The sequence below is a fragment of the Phyllobates terribilis genome, unplaced genomic scaffold, assembly GCF_046119375.1.
Source record: "Phyllobates terribilis strain yellow unplaced genomic scaffold, ASM4611937v1 Scaffold_11__3_contigs__length_659146591, whole genome shotgun sequence".
Lineage (NCBI taxonomy): Eukaryota > Metazoa > Chordata > Amphibia > Anura > Dendrobatidae > Phyllobates > Phyllobates terribilis.
In genome coordinates this window covers 547,131,830-547,148,404 of record NW_027362771.1, presented here as the reverse complement: position 1 = coordinate 547,148,404, position 16,575 = coordinate 547,131,830, and the positions used below count along the sequence as shown (strand labels likewise).

Genomic DNA, 16,575 nt, shown 5'->3' with positions numbered 1-16,575 from the left:
TGCTGCAGGTCATCGCGGCCCCGTACAGCCTCAAGGAGCTGATGGCGCAGCTCCCAGGAGGGGACCCGGAGTTCCTTCGGACGGCGTTGGAGGATTTGGACCGGAGGATGGTCCAGGCGCAGCGAGAAGCTGTAGCAGAATGGAGAGAAGAGATGGCCCGGCAGGTCACGGCCCAGCAGCACAGGACACCGCCAGCACCGACCAGCGAGCCAGCCCCTGAGGATGAGGAGCGAAGGCTGGAAGCTGAGAGCAGCGCAGCCCTGGAATCAGGTAAGGGGGACACCCCTGCCACCAGCCCTAATGCCACCAACCTGCCTCTGGACCCTGTCGCAGAGCCAGACGTTCCGGGCGTCGCTGCGCCTCCCCCGCTCCCACCGCTGGCACGCAGGCCCCAAGCCGTGAGCCCCGTCGCCGAATCAAGCCCTAGGCCGTGCCCCCTGACCCTGGGTGCGGTCGGAAGCGGCTCACTCCAGGCCCGGTCGCAAGGCCTGAAACCTCCAGGCGCCTCCGAACCGCGTGCGCCCCCCGGTCCCGAAGCCACCACCCTTAGGGGCCGACCTGTACAGCCAGCTCACCGGACCCGATGGAGAGCCGGTCCCTGTGCCGGAGGGATGGGTTCACCCCAGTCGGCGGAAGGACCTGTCCGCAGAGGCCGAGACCCCGCTTGCTCCGCTCCTGCCCGTACCGCAGCCAGTCGCCATCCCCCAGCTCCCGGAGGAGGAGGTCCAGATCGAATGGGACCAGACCGGGGAGGATCTGATGGGGTTTGCACAGGAGACGCGGGCGGCCGCAGCTCGCCGGCGGGAGATCTGTGAGCAGCTCGAAAAGGAGGAGCGAGCGCGGCGCCAGAAGAGGGAGCAGCTGCAGGCCCGGAGCGCAGAGGAGAAGACACGGACTCGTCGAAACCCCCAAGCAGCACGCGGTCCTAAAGTAGCTGGGACCGTGGTAAAGTTCCACCAGGAGAAAGGGTGGGGGTTCATCCGGGACTCTACCACAGCCACTGACCTCTATGTTGACAGGAGGGATGTGGAGGGCCATCTGCCAAAGGGACACCGGAGACGGGAGTTGTTCCCGGGAGATTGGGTAACATACACCCGGCATCGAGGATTGCGAGGGTGGTATGCCCTCAATGTCCAGTGGGTAGAAGAAGAACACTACCAAGAGCACTACTAACCAGAGGACCCGGACGGGTCTGAAGAGTATGGAGAGGAGGAAGAGCGTGCACAAGGAGGACACCGCTACTAAAGGAAAATGTGAGTGCACTGTACATAGTTGCCCGTTAGGGTGCAAGAAGAAAAAGTTCACCCCGGATGGGGACTGTTGCCTGACTGTTGCCTGTGTGTTGTTTTGCTGAAGGTTACCCGGAGACGGGTTAGTATTAGCCGGCTGGGGACTGGGAGCAGCCAACTCTTTGTTTGTATCCGGCTGAGGACTGGGAGCAGCCAACTTTATGAACTATCAGGCCGAGGACTGGGAGCGGTCAACTTTGTAAATAGTTGCACTTCTTAAAGTGCCCCCTACTGGTTTTATAAGAAACTACAACAACTGACCTCAGAACAAAAACCCGTTAGAGGTGGCCGAAGACGAGGTCCGGCAGCTAGATCAGCTACACCCTGCAGCCACCCCAGGGCCTTCGTTGAGGGTTTACAAGCGGGTCCCTCATGTTTAAAAGTTTTGCTAAAGTTTGCACCTTAAGAATGGACACCTGGTCGCAGCAGGAGCTGTAACTTACTGAAGGACTCCGTCGCAATGATGCTGCTGAAAGAGTTTTGTGTTTTTTTTACTTGAAAATCCGTTTTAAATTTGTATGCTGAAAGTCATATTGAAAGTGAAAAGTTTTGTATGATGATCGTAACTTTTAAAAGAAAAATTGCCTCCTATAAAGGGATGAGTTATAATGATTTATAATAAAAAAAAAAAAAAATTGCATGTTTTGAACTGTCTTTTGCTCTGTTCCAGCCCGCGGACGTGCTGTGATTTACCAGGGGGGAATGTAGCACCCTGGGGGCTCGGTTGCTACAGAGGTATTGCATCTCATCCAGATGTGCGATATCTCACTCTCAGGTAAGGATGGAGTGTGAATCAGGACCCCGACACCTGCATGCATTACACCACATTTCCGGGGGGCAGGGCGACCGATATGCTCCAAGTAGAGCGCGACAGTCCCTATCTCTGGCTGGATTTGGGGGAGGGAACACCTAGGAAGGGGGAACCCTGTAGTGCAGGAGCAGGGAGGAAGCAGTTCCTGGGTGCACCTAGAGGGAGGTATAAAAGGAGGGCACCATCTTAGATCAGTGGTTAAGTTCATGGAGAGAAGGCAGCAAGAGAGAAGATGTGACAGAGCAAGAGTCTGTGGAGCTCTGCTCCGGACGCGGGTCTAGACTGTGAGGCCCAGTCAGCACTCAAGAGAGAGAGAGAGAGTTGGGGAGAAGAAATGAAGAGGAGCGGAGGAGGCTCCAGGAACACAGAGGAGAGAAGGGACCCCAGGGGTGTGGACCGGCTGGTGGCCACCACACGCCCGCATCTACCTGCGTAGAGGGATCAGGCCAAGGGGGAGACCGGTCCCCGAAACTAGTGGAGGCGGGAAACTACCCTCAGCTAGAAACCGGAGACTGTGACATTTCATATGGTGCAGCCCCTCACTATACCCGCTAGGAAGGCACCACATAGGTTCAGGGAAACTGGCGCCGAGGTTTACCCAGAGAAGGCCCGAGGCAGCCGGACAGAAGCGTGGTCACTGGTGGGGTATGACAGGCCGGAGGAAGGATACGCAAAGGGGGTCCTGCGAAGCGCTCCAAAATTATCTGAGAGTTGGCCGAGCCCCCTCACCTGGTGAACATGGTGCGACGCGGGAAGTTACAGCCGGCCGGAGTAACGTGGAATAACGAACTGTGAGTAAAGATCCTGGACTGCATTACAGAGACTCTGAGTCATTATTCCCGCGCACCATCACCCCCATCATCCACCTACACTGCCCTGGGGCTACACTCCTTCCATGGGGAGTTACACCATTCCTGTGCTGCTCACCGACACCAGCCCCAGCGGTCTGCCCTGCAGCGGCAGTTCATTCTGACCGCAATCCACGGGTGGCGTAGTCGGACATTTGAAAATAATGAAAACCACATCAATAGACTGCCACTGGTTTGACCACCCTGAGCCACGGGACCGGGTCATCGCCACGGTGACTACAACCCCCAGCATCCCACAAAAGGCCCGGTTCCGGGTTCCCCACGCGGCCTAGGGGGCGCGTCACATGCAGTCCTCACGGAGCCTCATGTATGGGTGAATTTGAAGTCTTATTGGATTCCCGAAGCCCGCCGAGAGGTAATCTTGAGGGGGATGTGAAACAAATGTTGAACCTAGGTGTCACTGAAAAGTCCAAGAGCAGCTGGTCCAGTCCCTTCATCTTGAGGCCATAACCAGATGGAGAATGGGGGTTCTGCAATGACTACTGGAAGCTGAATGAAGTTTCTAAATTTGACACTTATCCAATGCCCTCATGTCGACAAGCTTATTGAAAGGCTAGGGCCAGCCCGGTACATTACCATTCTGCACCTTACGAAAGGGTATTGGTAGATTCCTTACTCCAAGGATGCCAAGAAGCAGACAACCTTTTCAACGCTAGATGGATTTTTCCACTATGTCAGGATGCCATTTGGGTTGCTAGGAGCTCCAACCACTTTCCAGAGACTGGACAGGGCTGATTCCTAGCTCCCCACAAGAAGTACGCAGCAGCCTACCTGGATGATAATTAATAAAAGGGTATACAGTCTACCAATCTGATTCAGTATATAGCAGCAGGTAGAAGGTGTGGAGTGCATAATGGTTTAAAACATAACTTAATTGACATTTGCGTAAAAATAAGGGGCACACAAATGTATACAATACAAACAAACAGATTAGAAGCTCAGAAAAGGAGGACCTATGTAATCTCACAGGTGCTATCCTCTGTTCACAATAAATGAACCATAAGAGGTAAAATAAAGGAACACCCACGGTGATAACAACAAATAGGTATTGAACATGGGAAATACATATTTCCCATCTAATCACTGATCATGTTATCACGCCCCTGTGGGTGGCATCACTGCTGGCTCTTTGCAAATCTCTGTTCCCCTGACAATGCGCAGTAAGTCGGGTGTACACACCATAGCTTCACCGCTGCACTACGCATACCCGGGGAGGCAGCAGTGGCATAGGACACAACAATCAGGTTTGCAGAGTCGGCGGTAGCGTAGGGCTGTGTCCATGGACAGCCTGGGACTTAAATTTAGCCCTTGAATTTGAAAGCACACAGGCCCATGCTAGCTCCATGCCCTTCCCCAGATTGGGGTTTCTATTACTTATATTACCATGACTAGAGGAAATCAAGATTTACTACCGATATGTAATACTAAATAAAAATACTGCAATAATAATATTGCAGTATAACAAATACCACCAGACCATAACCAAATATTACCAGCACATACAGTAGTGATAATACCACCATACTGATCATTAACCAAAACCACTGTACTAGGACTGATGTTACCACCATACAGTGACCACATAATGGTAATATCAGTTATACACCAGTGCTCTGCAGACCATACAGTGGGGAAAAAGTATTTGATACACTGTCAATTTTGCAAGTTTTCCCATCTACAAAGAATGGAGAGGTCTAATTTTTATCGTAGGTACACTTCACCTGTGAGAGACAGAATCTAAAAATAAAAAAAACAGAAAATCACATTGTATGATTTTTACATAATTAAATTGCATTTTATTGCATGAAATAAGTATTTGATCACCTATCAACCAGCAAGAATTCTGGCTCTCACAAACCTCTTTTTCTTTAAGAAGTACTCTGCACTCATTACCTGTATTAATTGCACCTGTTTGAATTTGTGACCTGTATAAAAGACACCTGTCCACACACTCAATCACACTCCAACCTCTCCACCATGGCCAAGACCAAAGAGCTGTCTAAGGGCACCAGGGACACAATTTTATACCTGCACAAGGCTGAGATGGGATACAGGACAGTAGGCAAGCAGCTTGGTGAGAAGGCAACAACTGTTGTCACAATTATTAGAAAATGGAAGAAACACAAGATGATTGTCAATCTTCCTCGGTCTAGGGCTCCATACCAGATCTCGCCTCGTGTGGTAAGGATGATTCTGAGAAATGTCAAGAATCAGCCCAGAACTACACGGGACGACCCAGTCAATGACCTGAACAGAGCTGGGACCACAGTCTGAAACATTACCATTAGTAATACACTACAACATCATAGATAAAAAACCTGCAGGGCACGCAAGGTCCCTCTGCTCACACCAGCACATGTACAGTCCCGTTTGAAGTTGGCCAATAACCATCTGGATGATCCAGAGGAGGTTTGGGAGAAGGTCATGTGGTAAGATGAGACCAAAATATAATTTTTTGGTATCAACTCCACTCGCCGTGTTTGGAGGAAGAAGGATGAATACAACCCCAAGAGCACTGTCCCAACTGTGAAGCATGGTGGGGGTGACATAATACTTTGGGGTGCTTTTCTGCAAAGGGGACAGGACTACTGCACCGTATTAAAGGGAGGATAAATGGGGTCATGTATCGCGAGATTTTGGCTAACAACCTCCTTCCCTCAGTAAGAGCATTGAAGATGGGTCGTGGCTGGGTCTTCCAGCATGACAATGACCCAAAACACACAGCCAGGGCAACTAAGGAATGGCTCCGTAAGAAGCATTTCAAGGTCCTAGAGTGGTCTAGCCAGTCTCCAGAGCTGAACCCATTATTAAGTCTTTGAAGGGAGCTGAAACACAATGTTGCCCAGCGACAGCCCCGAAACCTTAAAGATCTGGAGAAGATCTGTATGGAGGAGGGGGGCCAAAATCCCTGCTGCAGTGTGTGCAAACTTGGTCAAAAACTACAGGAAATGTCTGACCTCTGTAATTGCAAACAAAGGTTTCTGTCCCAAATATTAAGTTCTGTTTTTCTATTGTATAAAATACTTATTTTATGCAATAAAATGCAAATGAATTATGTAAAAATCATGCAATATGATTTTCTGTTTTTTATTTTTAGATCATGTCTCTCACAGTTGAAGCGTACCCAAGATAAAAATTACAGACCTCTCCATTCTTTGTAGGTGGGAAAGCTTGCAAAATCGGCAGTATATTAAATACTTATTTTCCCCACTGTATATATGTATCCTGTACAGATTCTTTTCCATTTGGCCCAGACGGCCATGACTTCTTCTTCCATACATAGCTCATCCTTGCAAAATGTAACACAGAGACATCTATAGCTTACAGCTTTTCCAGCCCCCTCCTCACATTCCCCCCAACCTCTACACAAACCATATAGTGCTATAACCAGTGACTTAGACAGTAATAATGCCCTTTCTATGCCCTATATAGTAGTACCCTCCTATTGTGTCCCACACAATAAATGTGCCCATGAACAGTAGCGTTTCCTCTGTACTTCCTTATAGTCAAAATGCCCCCCCCTGCATCTCCTTACTACAACTAACAGCACCCTATAGAAATTATGTCCCCCTGTGCCTTCTTGTAATAATAATTCCCCTTGACCCTATATAATAACGACCCTGAACTCCTTATAATACAATCACCCCTATGCTTTGTTATAGGAATAATGCCTCCTGTGCTCTCCCTGTACAGATGATTCTCCATTGCGCCTCTTTATTGTAATAATGCAGAATCGTACATAGAAATCACAGGGCCCTAGAGCAAAAGTCCTATTACAGCACATAGGCGCAGTAACAGAAGAACATACTAAACCTCCCAACTTTTTAACGCATGGCGAGTGTTAGGCTATTGCCTGACTTATACAGTTATTTTACTCCTATTGAATCCCCTTAGTATTGTCACCCACTGAAACCCCTTCTATGGTCGTCATAGAGTGTGATGCCCCCCAAAATGATGATCATGTTCCCACATTCCTCCACCTCCACAGCATGATGGCCCCAAAAAAATAACACAGAAAGATGGTCTTTACAGCACCCTAAACAGTATGATGGTCACCCCAGACCCCCACAGGGTATGATCATAGAATCAGAGAATGTTAGAGTTGGAAGGGACCTCCTGGGTCATCGTGTCCAAACCCCTGCTCAATGCAGGATTCACTAAATCATCTCAGACAGATGTCTGTCCAGCCTGGGTTTGAAGACTTCCATTGAAGGAGAACTTACCACCTCTCGTGGCCGCCGGTTCCACTCATTGATCTCCCTCACTGTCAGAAAGTTTTTTTCTAATATCTAATCTGTATCTTCTCCCTTTCAGTTTCATCCCATTGTTTCTCGTGTTTCCATGTGCAAATGAGAATAAAGCTGATCCCTCTACAGTGTGATAGCCTTCTCAGTCTTCTTTTTTACAAGCTAAACATTCCTAAATCCTGTAACTGTTCCTCATAGGACATGGTTTGCAGACCGGTCACCATTCTGGTCGCTCTTCTCTGAACTTGCTCCAGTTTTTCAATGTCTTTTTAAAAATGTGGTGCCCAGAATTGGACACAGTATTCCAGATGAGGCCTGACCAAAGAGGAGTATAGGGGGATAATTACTTCATGTGATCTAGACTGTATGCTTCTGTTAATGCAACCCAGAATTTGCCTTTCTTGCAGCTGCGTCACACTGTTGACTCACAGTCTGTGATCTATTACTATACCCAAATCTTTTTCACATGTACTGTTGCTTAGCTCTATTCCTCCCATTCTGTATATGATTTTTTTCATTTTTCTTGCCCAGATGTAGTACTTTGCATTTTTCCCTGTTAAAACCATTCTGTTGGTTGCTGCCCACTGCTCCAGTTTATTTAGGTCTTTTTGAATCCTCTCTCTCTCTTCTCTAGTATTAGCTATCCCTCCAAGCTTTGCCTCATCAGCAAATTTAATCAGTTTACCCTCAATTCCTTCATATAAATCATTGATAAAGAAGTTGGACAACACAGGGCCCAGGACAGAGCCTTGTGGTACCCCACTTGAGACATTCTTCCAACTGGATGTGCAACCATTTATTATTACTCTTTGGGTCCGATCACTAAGCCAGTTCCACCTAACAGTTGCTTTGTCCATTCCATAGTTGGTCATTTTTTCAATAAGGATGGTATGAGATACTTTGTCAAATGCTTTGCTGAAGTCAAGATATAGTATATCTACTGCATTTCCATCATCCGTCCAGTCAGTGATTCTGTCATAGAAGGAAATTAAGTCAGTCTGACATGACTTATTAGTTACAAACCCATGTTGGTTCTGATTAATCACTTCATTCTCATAAAGGTAATTGCATACATGATGTTTAATAATTTGTTCAAAGATCTTTCCTGGTATAGAAGTAGGGCTCACAGGCCTACAGTTCCCTGGGTCCACCTTCTTCCCCTTTTTTGAAGATAGGGACAATATTCTCCACTCTTCTAGAACTTCTCCTGTTCTCCAAGAATTTTCAAAGAATATGGAGAGTGGTTCAATAATTTTCTTGGCTATCTCCTTCAGTACCCTAGGATGTAATACATCTGGACCTGGAAACTTGAATTCATTTATGTTAGCTAAGTGTTCCCTCATTATCGCTCTGTTTATAGATAGTGTGTATTCTTCTATTCCTTCAATAGTTCAGTGAAGCTAAGTTGATGTTACATTTATTTTCTGAGAGAAAACAGATGCAGAGAAGACTGAACTTTTAAATTCCTATTTTGCATCATTTTTTACCACTTTAGCATTTTTATCCTGTAAAAATCCTATAGCATCTTTGACTTTTCTTTTACTTTTGACATACCCCCAAAATCCTTTCTTATTGCTTTTGACATCTCATGCAAGCCTTAATTCATTACCAGCTTTAGCCAATCTGATGCATGCCCTGCAGGTTCTGCAGACAGCATTATATTATTCTTTAGCTATGCCTCCTTCTTTCCATTTGATACACATTTCTTTCTTCCTTTTTTAGCATGTGTTTAAGTACTGTGTTCATCCATCCTAGTTTCCTTAAATGCTTCCTATTCTTATTTATTTATTTATTTTACTCACTTATATAGCGCCATTAATTCCCCAGCGCTTTACAGACATTATGGGCACTGTCCCCATTGGGGCTCACAATCTAAATTCCCTATCAGTATGTCTTTGGAGTGTGGGAGGAAACCGGAGAACCCAGAGAAAACCCACACAAACACGAAGAGAACATACAAACTTCTTCTATTTTTTCCTCTTTTAGGGATTGTTAACGATTGTGCTTTGAGAATATAATTTTGTACGTACCTACACCCCTTTAAATTTGTATTTTTATTTAATAAACTTTAAAATGAACACCAAAAGACCCTAAGTGCACCCAGCACTAACGTGTGAATATAGTCTGATGGAAACCAAACCAATAGGTGTAATCCGTTCAAAGGGCAGATTGGCAGAGAAAAAGATATTTATGAAATCCACAAATATAGCTAATCTTGTCTCTCCTGCTTCCAGACCTAGTAGGCCTTTTAGTGAAAAGAGACAGAGGTAGCCGATAATTACAAGCATCAGATGCAAACAATAAACTAGGCAAAAAAAAATTTGGAGAATGTTAGATATATCCCAGGAAGACCCACATGAAACCTACATAACCCTGGAGTCAATGTCTACCTGCCCTGCATCTCAGCGGAGGTTGGCACCCTTGATAACAAGGTTTTGGCATCCCCGCTCCACAGAGTCTGACCCTCGCTCTCCCTGTATGTCCGTAGTATACACTACAGAAACCTAAGATAGACATAGACCTACTATCTTGTAAAGTGAAGGAGGGGGATCAGGTCACAGGGTTTGTTACTTATCATTTAGATGTCCATTAACGGAGATGGTTTTCATGCCTCTGCCTCGATGTGTTTCCCCACTGCTGGTTTATCAGGAGACTAGGATGTACATTGTTCTGAAATATAGATGCTATGACACATAGAGGTCCAGCATGTGTCATAGCATTTATATTTCGGAACAATATACAATATATATTTTCTGATGAACCAGCAGTGGGGAAACGCGTCGAGGCGGAGGCCAAAAATCCGGTGTTCGTTTAGTTCACGGGGACTCTGGGAATATGCAAATGATCTTCATAGGACTCCTCCTCTGTTGAACAAAACAAATTTCTGTGGAACAACTGTAACCGGCTCGCAGTTTGATGATTTCCTTCAAGCAGCTCGATCCAGCTACACCCAAAGATCTTCAGACTCGCAGAGACTCTTCCCAGAATGCACCAGGAATATGCAAACGATCTCCCTCGAGCTTCAATTCCTCCCTCGAGAATTAAATTCCATACTGTGAGGGGGGGTCACCACAGACCTCCCCTCAGAGTATGATGGTCAACACAGCCCTCAATTCAGTATGATGGTCACCACAGTCTCCCATACAGTATGATGGCTACCACTGTCACCCATACAGTATGATGGTCCTCCCACAGCATGGTCTCTACAGCCCCCCATACAGTATGATTGTTCCCCATAGTCCCCAACAGAGTATGATGGTCCCCCCACAGTTTCATGGTCCCCCAAAGCCCAAATACAGCATGATAAATCCCATATAGCCCTCCACATAGTATGATGCCCCCCGACACAGTATAATGGTCCCCCACATATCCCATTATGGTATGATGGTCCCCACAGCCCCAATACAGTATGAAGTTCCCCCACAGTTCCAATACAGTATGATGGTTCCCCACATACCCCTTTATAGTATGATAGTTTTGCTTTTTATTTTATATATACTTTATTATTGTCTTCATTAATTTTTTGTACTATTATATTTAATAAAGTACTATAATTGATATATGATTTTGGCTATATCTCCTGCTGTTCTCTGGTTTGTTCTATATAGTGTGGTAAGACGACTCACTCGGCCGCTTTCGGAAGTAGACTCAGGAACCAGGTTTTCTCTGCAGGCTGTATTGTATGGCATAAAAACCTACAGCTCCAGCAAAACAAGCACGGTCTTACTGGCAAAAGGCCAAAGCAAATAATAAACAATAGCACAGTCCATAGGTGTGTGGGGTTCGCCCACACAGGTTGTAGCTCAGCCTCTAGCTCCTTCCTGAGCTAGGGCGTTCCAGTCTCAAGACCTTGACTCTCCAAACTCAACAACAGAAAAAAAAAATAGTGACTGAGCATTTAAGCTTGCTCAGCTACACCCTGAGGGGAGGTAGGGTGAATGACTTCCCACCCTCTTTGCCATTCACATAAAACCACACCCTTTAGGTGAGTTAACCCCCAACAAATAACATGCTGGAGGAAAGTTTGTAGGTTTCAGTTCACACAGGCTAGCAGCCACAGTGACACATAGTGGGTACGGAAAGTATTCAGACCCCTTTAAATTTTTCACTCTTTGTTTCACTGCAGCCATTTGGTAAATTCTAAAAAGCTCATTTTTTTTCTCATTAACTTACTTATGACCATGTGATATTTCAGTTTTTCTTTAATAAATTTGCAAAAATTTCTACATTTGTTTTTTTTTCATGAACTTTAGAATTTACCAAATGGCTGCACTGAAACAAAGAGTGAAGAATTTAAAGGGGTCTGAATACTTTTCGTACCCACTGTACCTCCCCACGCATATAACATCAGTGACTCACATATTCCCCCCTTCTGCCCAAAGCCTGGAGGTTTGGGCACCTTCAGACACCAGACAGGGAATTCTAGAGAGGGCATCAGCGTTCCTGTGTATCTTCCCGGGCCTATGCTCCACATGAAAATTAAAATCCTGAAGACCTAAGAACCATCTAGTTACCCTGCCATTTTTACCCCTCTTTTCCCTCAGCCATCTCAAAGGTGCATAGTTTGACACCAATTTAAACTTCCAGCCTAGTAGGTAATATCTTAATGTATCTATGGCCCATTTTATGGCTAAACACTCTTTCTACTATTGCGTAGTTCTTCTCGCAGGATGAGAGCTTCCGGCTCAGATAGAGAATGGGATGTTCTTTCCCATTTATCTCTTAAGAGAGTACTGCTCCTAGACCAACCTCTGAAGCGTCTGTCTGGACCACAAATTCTTTCTTAAAGTCTGGTGTGACCAGGACCGGCAGCTTACACAGTGCTAGCTTCAACTGTTGAAACGCCGTCTGTTTCCTCCGTCCACTTCACCATGGTTGATCTGGTGCCTTTTAGGAGATCTGTAAGTGGCGCGGCAATCATGGCAAAATTTGGGATAAACCGCCGGTAATATCCCACCATTCCCAGGAACGCTCTCACTTGCTTCTTGGAGAGCGGTTGCGGCCAGGTCTGGATTGCCTCCACTTTATTGACTTGTGGCTTTATTTCGCTTCTCCTGACGACATAGCCCAAGTACTTGACTTCTTCTTTTCCAATGGCACATTTTGTCGGATTTAAGGTAAATCCCGCCTTCCTCAGAGCATCCAGAACGGCCTGTAGTTTAAGTAGATGACTAGCCTAGTCGGGGCTAAAGACTACAATGTCGTCAAGGTAGGCTGCGGCATACTTCTTATGTGGGGCTAAGATCTGATCCATAGCCCTCTGGAAGGTGGCTGGGGCCCTCTGTAGTCCGAACGGCATCTGAGTGTATTGAAAGCACCCATCAGGTGTCGAGAAAGCCGTCTTCTCCTTGGCCGTCTGGGACATGGGGATCTGCCAATAGCTCTTCGTCAGGTCGAGGGTGATAATATACCTCGCCGGTCCCAGCCTCTTGATGAACTCGTCGACGCGGGCATCGGGTATGCGTTGCATTTGGACACCTCATTCAGCCGGCGGTATTCGTTACAAAACCTCCACTCTGGTTTTGGCACGAGGACGATGGGGCTCGACCATCCACTCTTTGACTCCTCCATCACACCGAGGTCTAACATCCTCTTCACCTCGGCGGAGATCACCTCCCGGCGTATTTCGGGAATCCTGTACGGCTTCAGGCTCACCCTTACATACGGCTCTGTTAGCACATCATGTTCTACCACCTGGGTATGCCCCGGCAACTCTGAGAACAGGTCCTGATTCTGCTGGAGAAGTTCTGGACATTGTTGCTTCTGGGCTGGCGAAAGGGTCTCTGCTATCGTGACATCTTCCACTTGGCCTTTGGGAGTGGCTCCCAGGCAAGGAGTTCCCACGGGTTCCCGATCTTGCCATGGCTTGAGCAGGTTTACATGGTACACCTGGTGTGGCTTTCTTCAGCCAGGCTCATGGACTCTATACTTCACAGAGTTTCTCCACCGCCTCATACGGGACTTGCCAGGAACTTACTTTCAACAGTGGGAATGAGAACCAGAACGCGATCCCCAGACTGGAACTGTCTCAGTCTTGCCGACCGGTTATACACCCTCGCCTGGAGATGTTCCTTCACGATGGGCATCACCTTCGCCATTCTCTCCTGTAACTGGGCGACATGTTCGATGATGCTCAGGTTTCCTTGGTGATGTCTAGGAGACCCCTTGGATGCCGTCCTTACTAGGTTCAATTTTGCTGTCACTTTTGGTCCAGGGGTCAAAAACATCAAGGCTGATGCTTTGTCCCGGAGCTTGAGAGTGGTGACCATGAGAACCCCGCCCCGATATTACAGAAATGGGTAGTTATTTCAGCTCTTTTTTTCCTGAACTGGAGGGTGAGGTGCTGGAGGCTCAGGGGGATGCCCCTGCCTCCTGCCCTTGAGGAAAATGATTTGTACCACCTGATCTGCGCCGTAAAGTAATCAAGTAACATCATAACTCTGTGCTTGCTGGGCATCCAGGTTGTAAGGCAACAGCGGACCTTCTCTCTCGTCGTTTTTGGTGGCTGGGGTTGCATCAGGCTGTAAGTGAACACGTAGCTGCTTGTAGTATTTGCGCGTTTTCTAAGGTTTTGCATACCCGTCCGTCTGGTACTCTTCTTCTGCTACCTATCCCTACCAGGCCATGGACACACTTGTCCATGGATTTTATTACTGACCTACTGGTTTCTGCAGGCAAAACGGTGGTTTTGGTAGTAGTAGATCGGTTCAGTAAAATGGTTCACTTCGTCACTTTACCTGCACTTCCCAATGCTAAGACACTTGCTCAGGTGTTCATAAATGAGATTGTGAAGCTTCACGGGGTTCCCTCCGATGTGGTGTCTGATCGGGGGACCCAGTTTGTTTCCAATTTCCGGAAGGCATTCTGTTCTCGACTGGGGGTCCAGCTGTCCTTTTCCTCTGCCTTCCACCCTCAGTCGAATGGTCAGACTGAGCGGGTCAATCAGAACTTGGAGACATACCTCAGGTGCTTTGTCTCCGAAAATCAGGAGGATTGGGCATCCTACTTACCGCTGGCAGAATTTGCCATCAATAATCATCGTCAAGAATCCACTGGCAGGTCACTGTTTTTCGGTGCATACGGTTATCATCCACAGTTTGGTACTTTCGGTGGGGGAGGAGCTTCAGGAGTTCTCCTCAGAGTAGCAGGGTGTTCTGTGTAATTTAAAGACCATCGGTGACAGGTATAAACTTATGGCTGACAGAAAATGCTTGCCAGGTCCGGACCTGAATGTGAATGTGCGTGGTTGTCTACCAAGAATATAAGATTGTCTAACCCAGTAGCGTTTCGTCTTGAACTTCCTTGGGCCCTTAAGTTTTACAATGTGTTCCACAGGTCCTTACTCAAAAGGTATGTAGAACCTCTTGAGCCCTCCCCTCTATCACCGCCCCCAGTAATGGTTGATGGTAATTTGGAGTTTGAGATTTCGAGGATAGTAGTTTCTCGTCTCCAACGCCGTTCTTTGCAATACTTGGTGCACTGGAAAGGCTATGGTCCGGAGGAGAGGACGTGGGTTTCAGCGTCAGAGGTGAACGCTCCCAGATTGGTTCACTCTTTTCACACCTCTTTTCCTGAGAAACCCGGTCCTGAGTGTCCAGAGGCTACTCATAGAGGGGGGTACTGTCACGGATGTGACAGACAATCAGACAGCTGCCTATATAGGAGGCTGTATTTAGGACCCAGCGACTACCTCCCTTTAGTCTATGTGTATATATACCTGGTGTGTCTAGGTGGGCGTCACCGGTTATATTAATTCCTACTTGGAACTTGGCTGAAGCAGCATCACGTCCTCTTTGGACTCTTGAGGCCGTGTGCCCTGTTGGAGTTCTTCTAAAGGTAAGTTATTATTTCCCTGTGTTGTCTCCCCCTTTTGTCTTTAGAGTGCTAGCGGAGGTTGACTAGTGCTCATCTCCTTCCACCCAGCCAGGGATAGTAGGGCAAGGCACATGATCGGCGACAGCTGAGGAGGCTGTATAGGGACGTTAGGGGGAGACAGGGTGACGCTAGTCCACATTAGGAGGTCATCTCTTCCCCCTTTCCCTAGTGTCTGGGCTTCCTTTCCCTTTCCCCTCTGTGTTTCACTCACAGCTGGCGTGACACCCACCTTCTTTGCCATTCACTTAAAACCACACCCTTTAAGTGAGTTAACCCCCAACATATAACATGCTGGAGGAAAGTTCGTAGGTTTCAGTTCACACAGGCTAGCAGCCAGAGTGACACATACCTCCAGTGACTCTGTCACAATAGTCTGGGGAAAACAACGTCCCCATAACTAGTCACCCACTAATTAGCATATCATAAGCCCATTTATAAAATGTCTTTTTGGCATATAAAGTGATCAATAAGACAAAAAATGGGCTTGTTAGGAAGGGTATAATGATAGAAATAAATACATGGTGGCAGGTTGGGGGTCCTGGTGAAGGTATCAGGTTCCCTTTAAAAAAAATGTATATGCCTTTGGAAATTAACTGTATCTGTATGAGCTTGTGCAAACTTGGCATTTACATTAAAATCATACTATACCTTTAACTTATGTAATTTATCGCTGCCGAGTCCATGACAGTAAATCTAGGAAATAATAGAAGTTATTAGCACAAATGAAAGAAATGTCCAAAAAATGTGAAATCAGTGATATTAACAATGTAGAATTGCTTTCCTCACCTCAAGGTAGTCGATATCTGTTTCTTTTATGTCTGAGTTCACATTATACACCTGAAAAAATAACAAACACAAAACATGACTCTACCCGGTTATTACTCTGTCGTGATTTTGCGATGCATTGTTTAAAACATTCACATTTTGGTATGTACATAGCTTTGGGATTATTGATGGATTGTGATTATTATAATAATATAATTTTTATTTCCATAGGTCCAAAATATACCACAACACTTTATAATTCAGGGGGGACTTGTACACACATTGAAGACATCACAGAGTAAAACTGTTTGGGGTAGTGCATTCCAGAAAACTGACGCAGCACGAGAGAAGTCCTGGAGACGAGAGTGGGAGGTTTGGATTATAGAGGATGTTAGGCTTGGGTCATTAGCAGAATGGAGAGGATGGGTAGGTTGGTAGACAAATGAGGGAGGAGATGTGTTTCAACTCTTTTTTTTCTTTTTGGGGGGTTACACAAGTTTCAAATAATTTTAAGTCTTCATTGCTCAGACTAACAATTTCGGCGATACCAAATAGGTTTTATTTTTCTACATTTGTTTTAAATGGCTGCGATTTTTAAACTTTTATATATTTTTTTTAAACTTTTTTTAAGCTATACTTTATTTCTTAGTCCCCTTGGATAATTTGAACCTGCTTTTATCTCTTATATTGTATTACAGTATATATGTAAGGAAGTGGGC

The 16,575-nt window shown here is 46.2% G+C and overlaps 1 protein-coding gene across 2 annotated transcripts in view; it reads right to left on the bottom strand.

The window, feature by feature from the left end:
* Positions 1 to 16,575, bottom strand: part of LOC141165319 (RING finger protein 112-like) — a 231,376-nt gene that overhangs the window by 50,446 nt on the left and 164,355 nt on the right. For both annotated transcript variants that reach the window (XM_073650918.1, XM_073650917.1), the window contains exons 6-7: positions 15,878 to 15,928; positions 15,740 to 15,784 (exon numbers count right to left, since the gene is read on the bottom strand). In XM_073650918.1, coding sequence (XP_073507019.1) covers positions 15,740 to 15,784; positions 15,878 to 15,928 — 96 coding nt within the window. The remainder of the gene's footprint in view (positions 1 to 15,739; positions 15,785 to 15,877; positions 15,929 to 16,575) is intronic.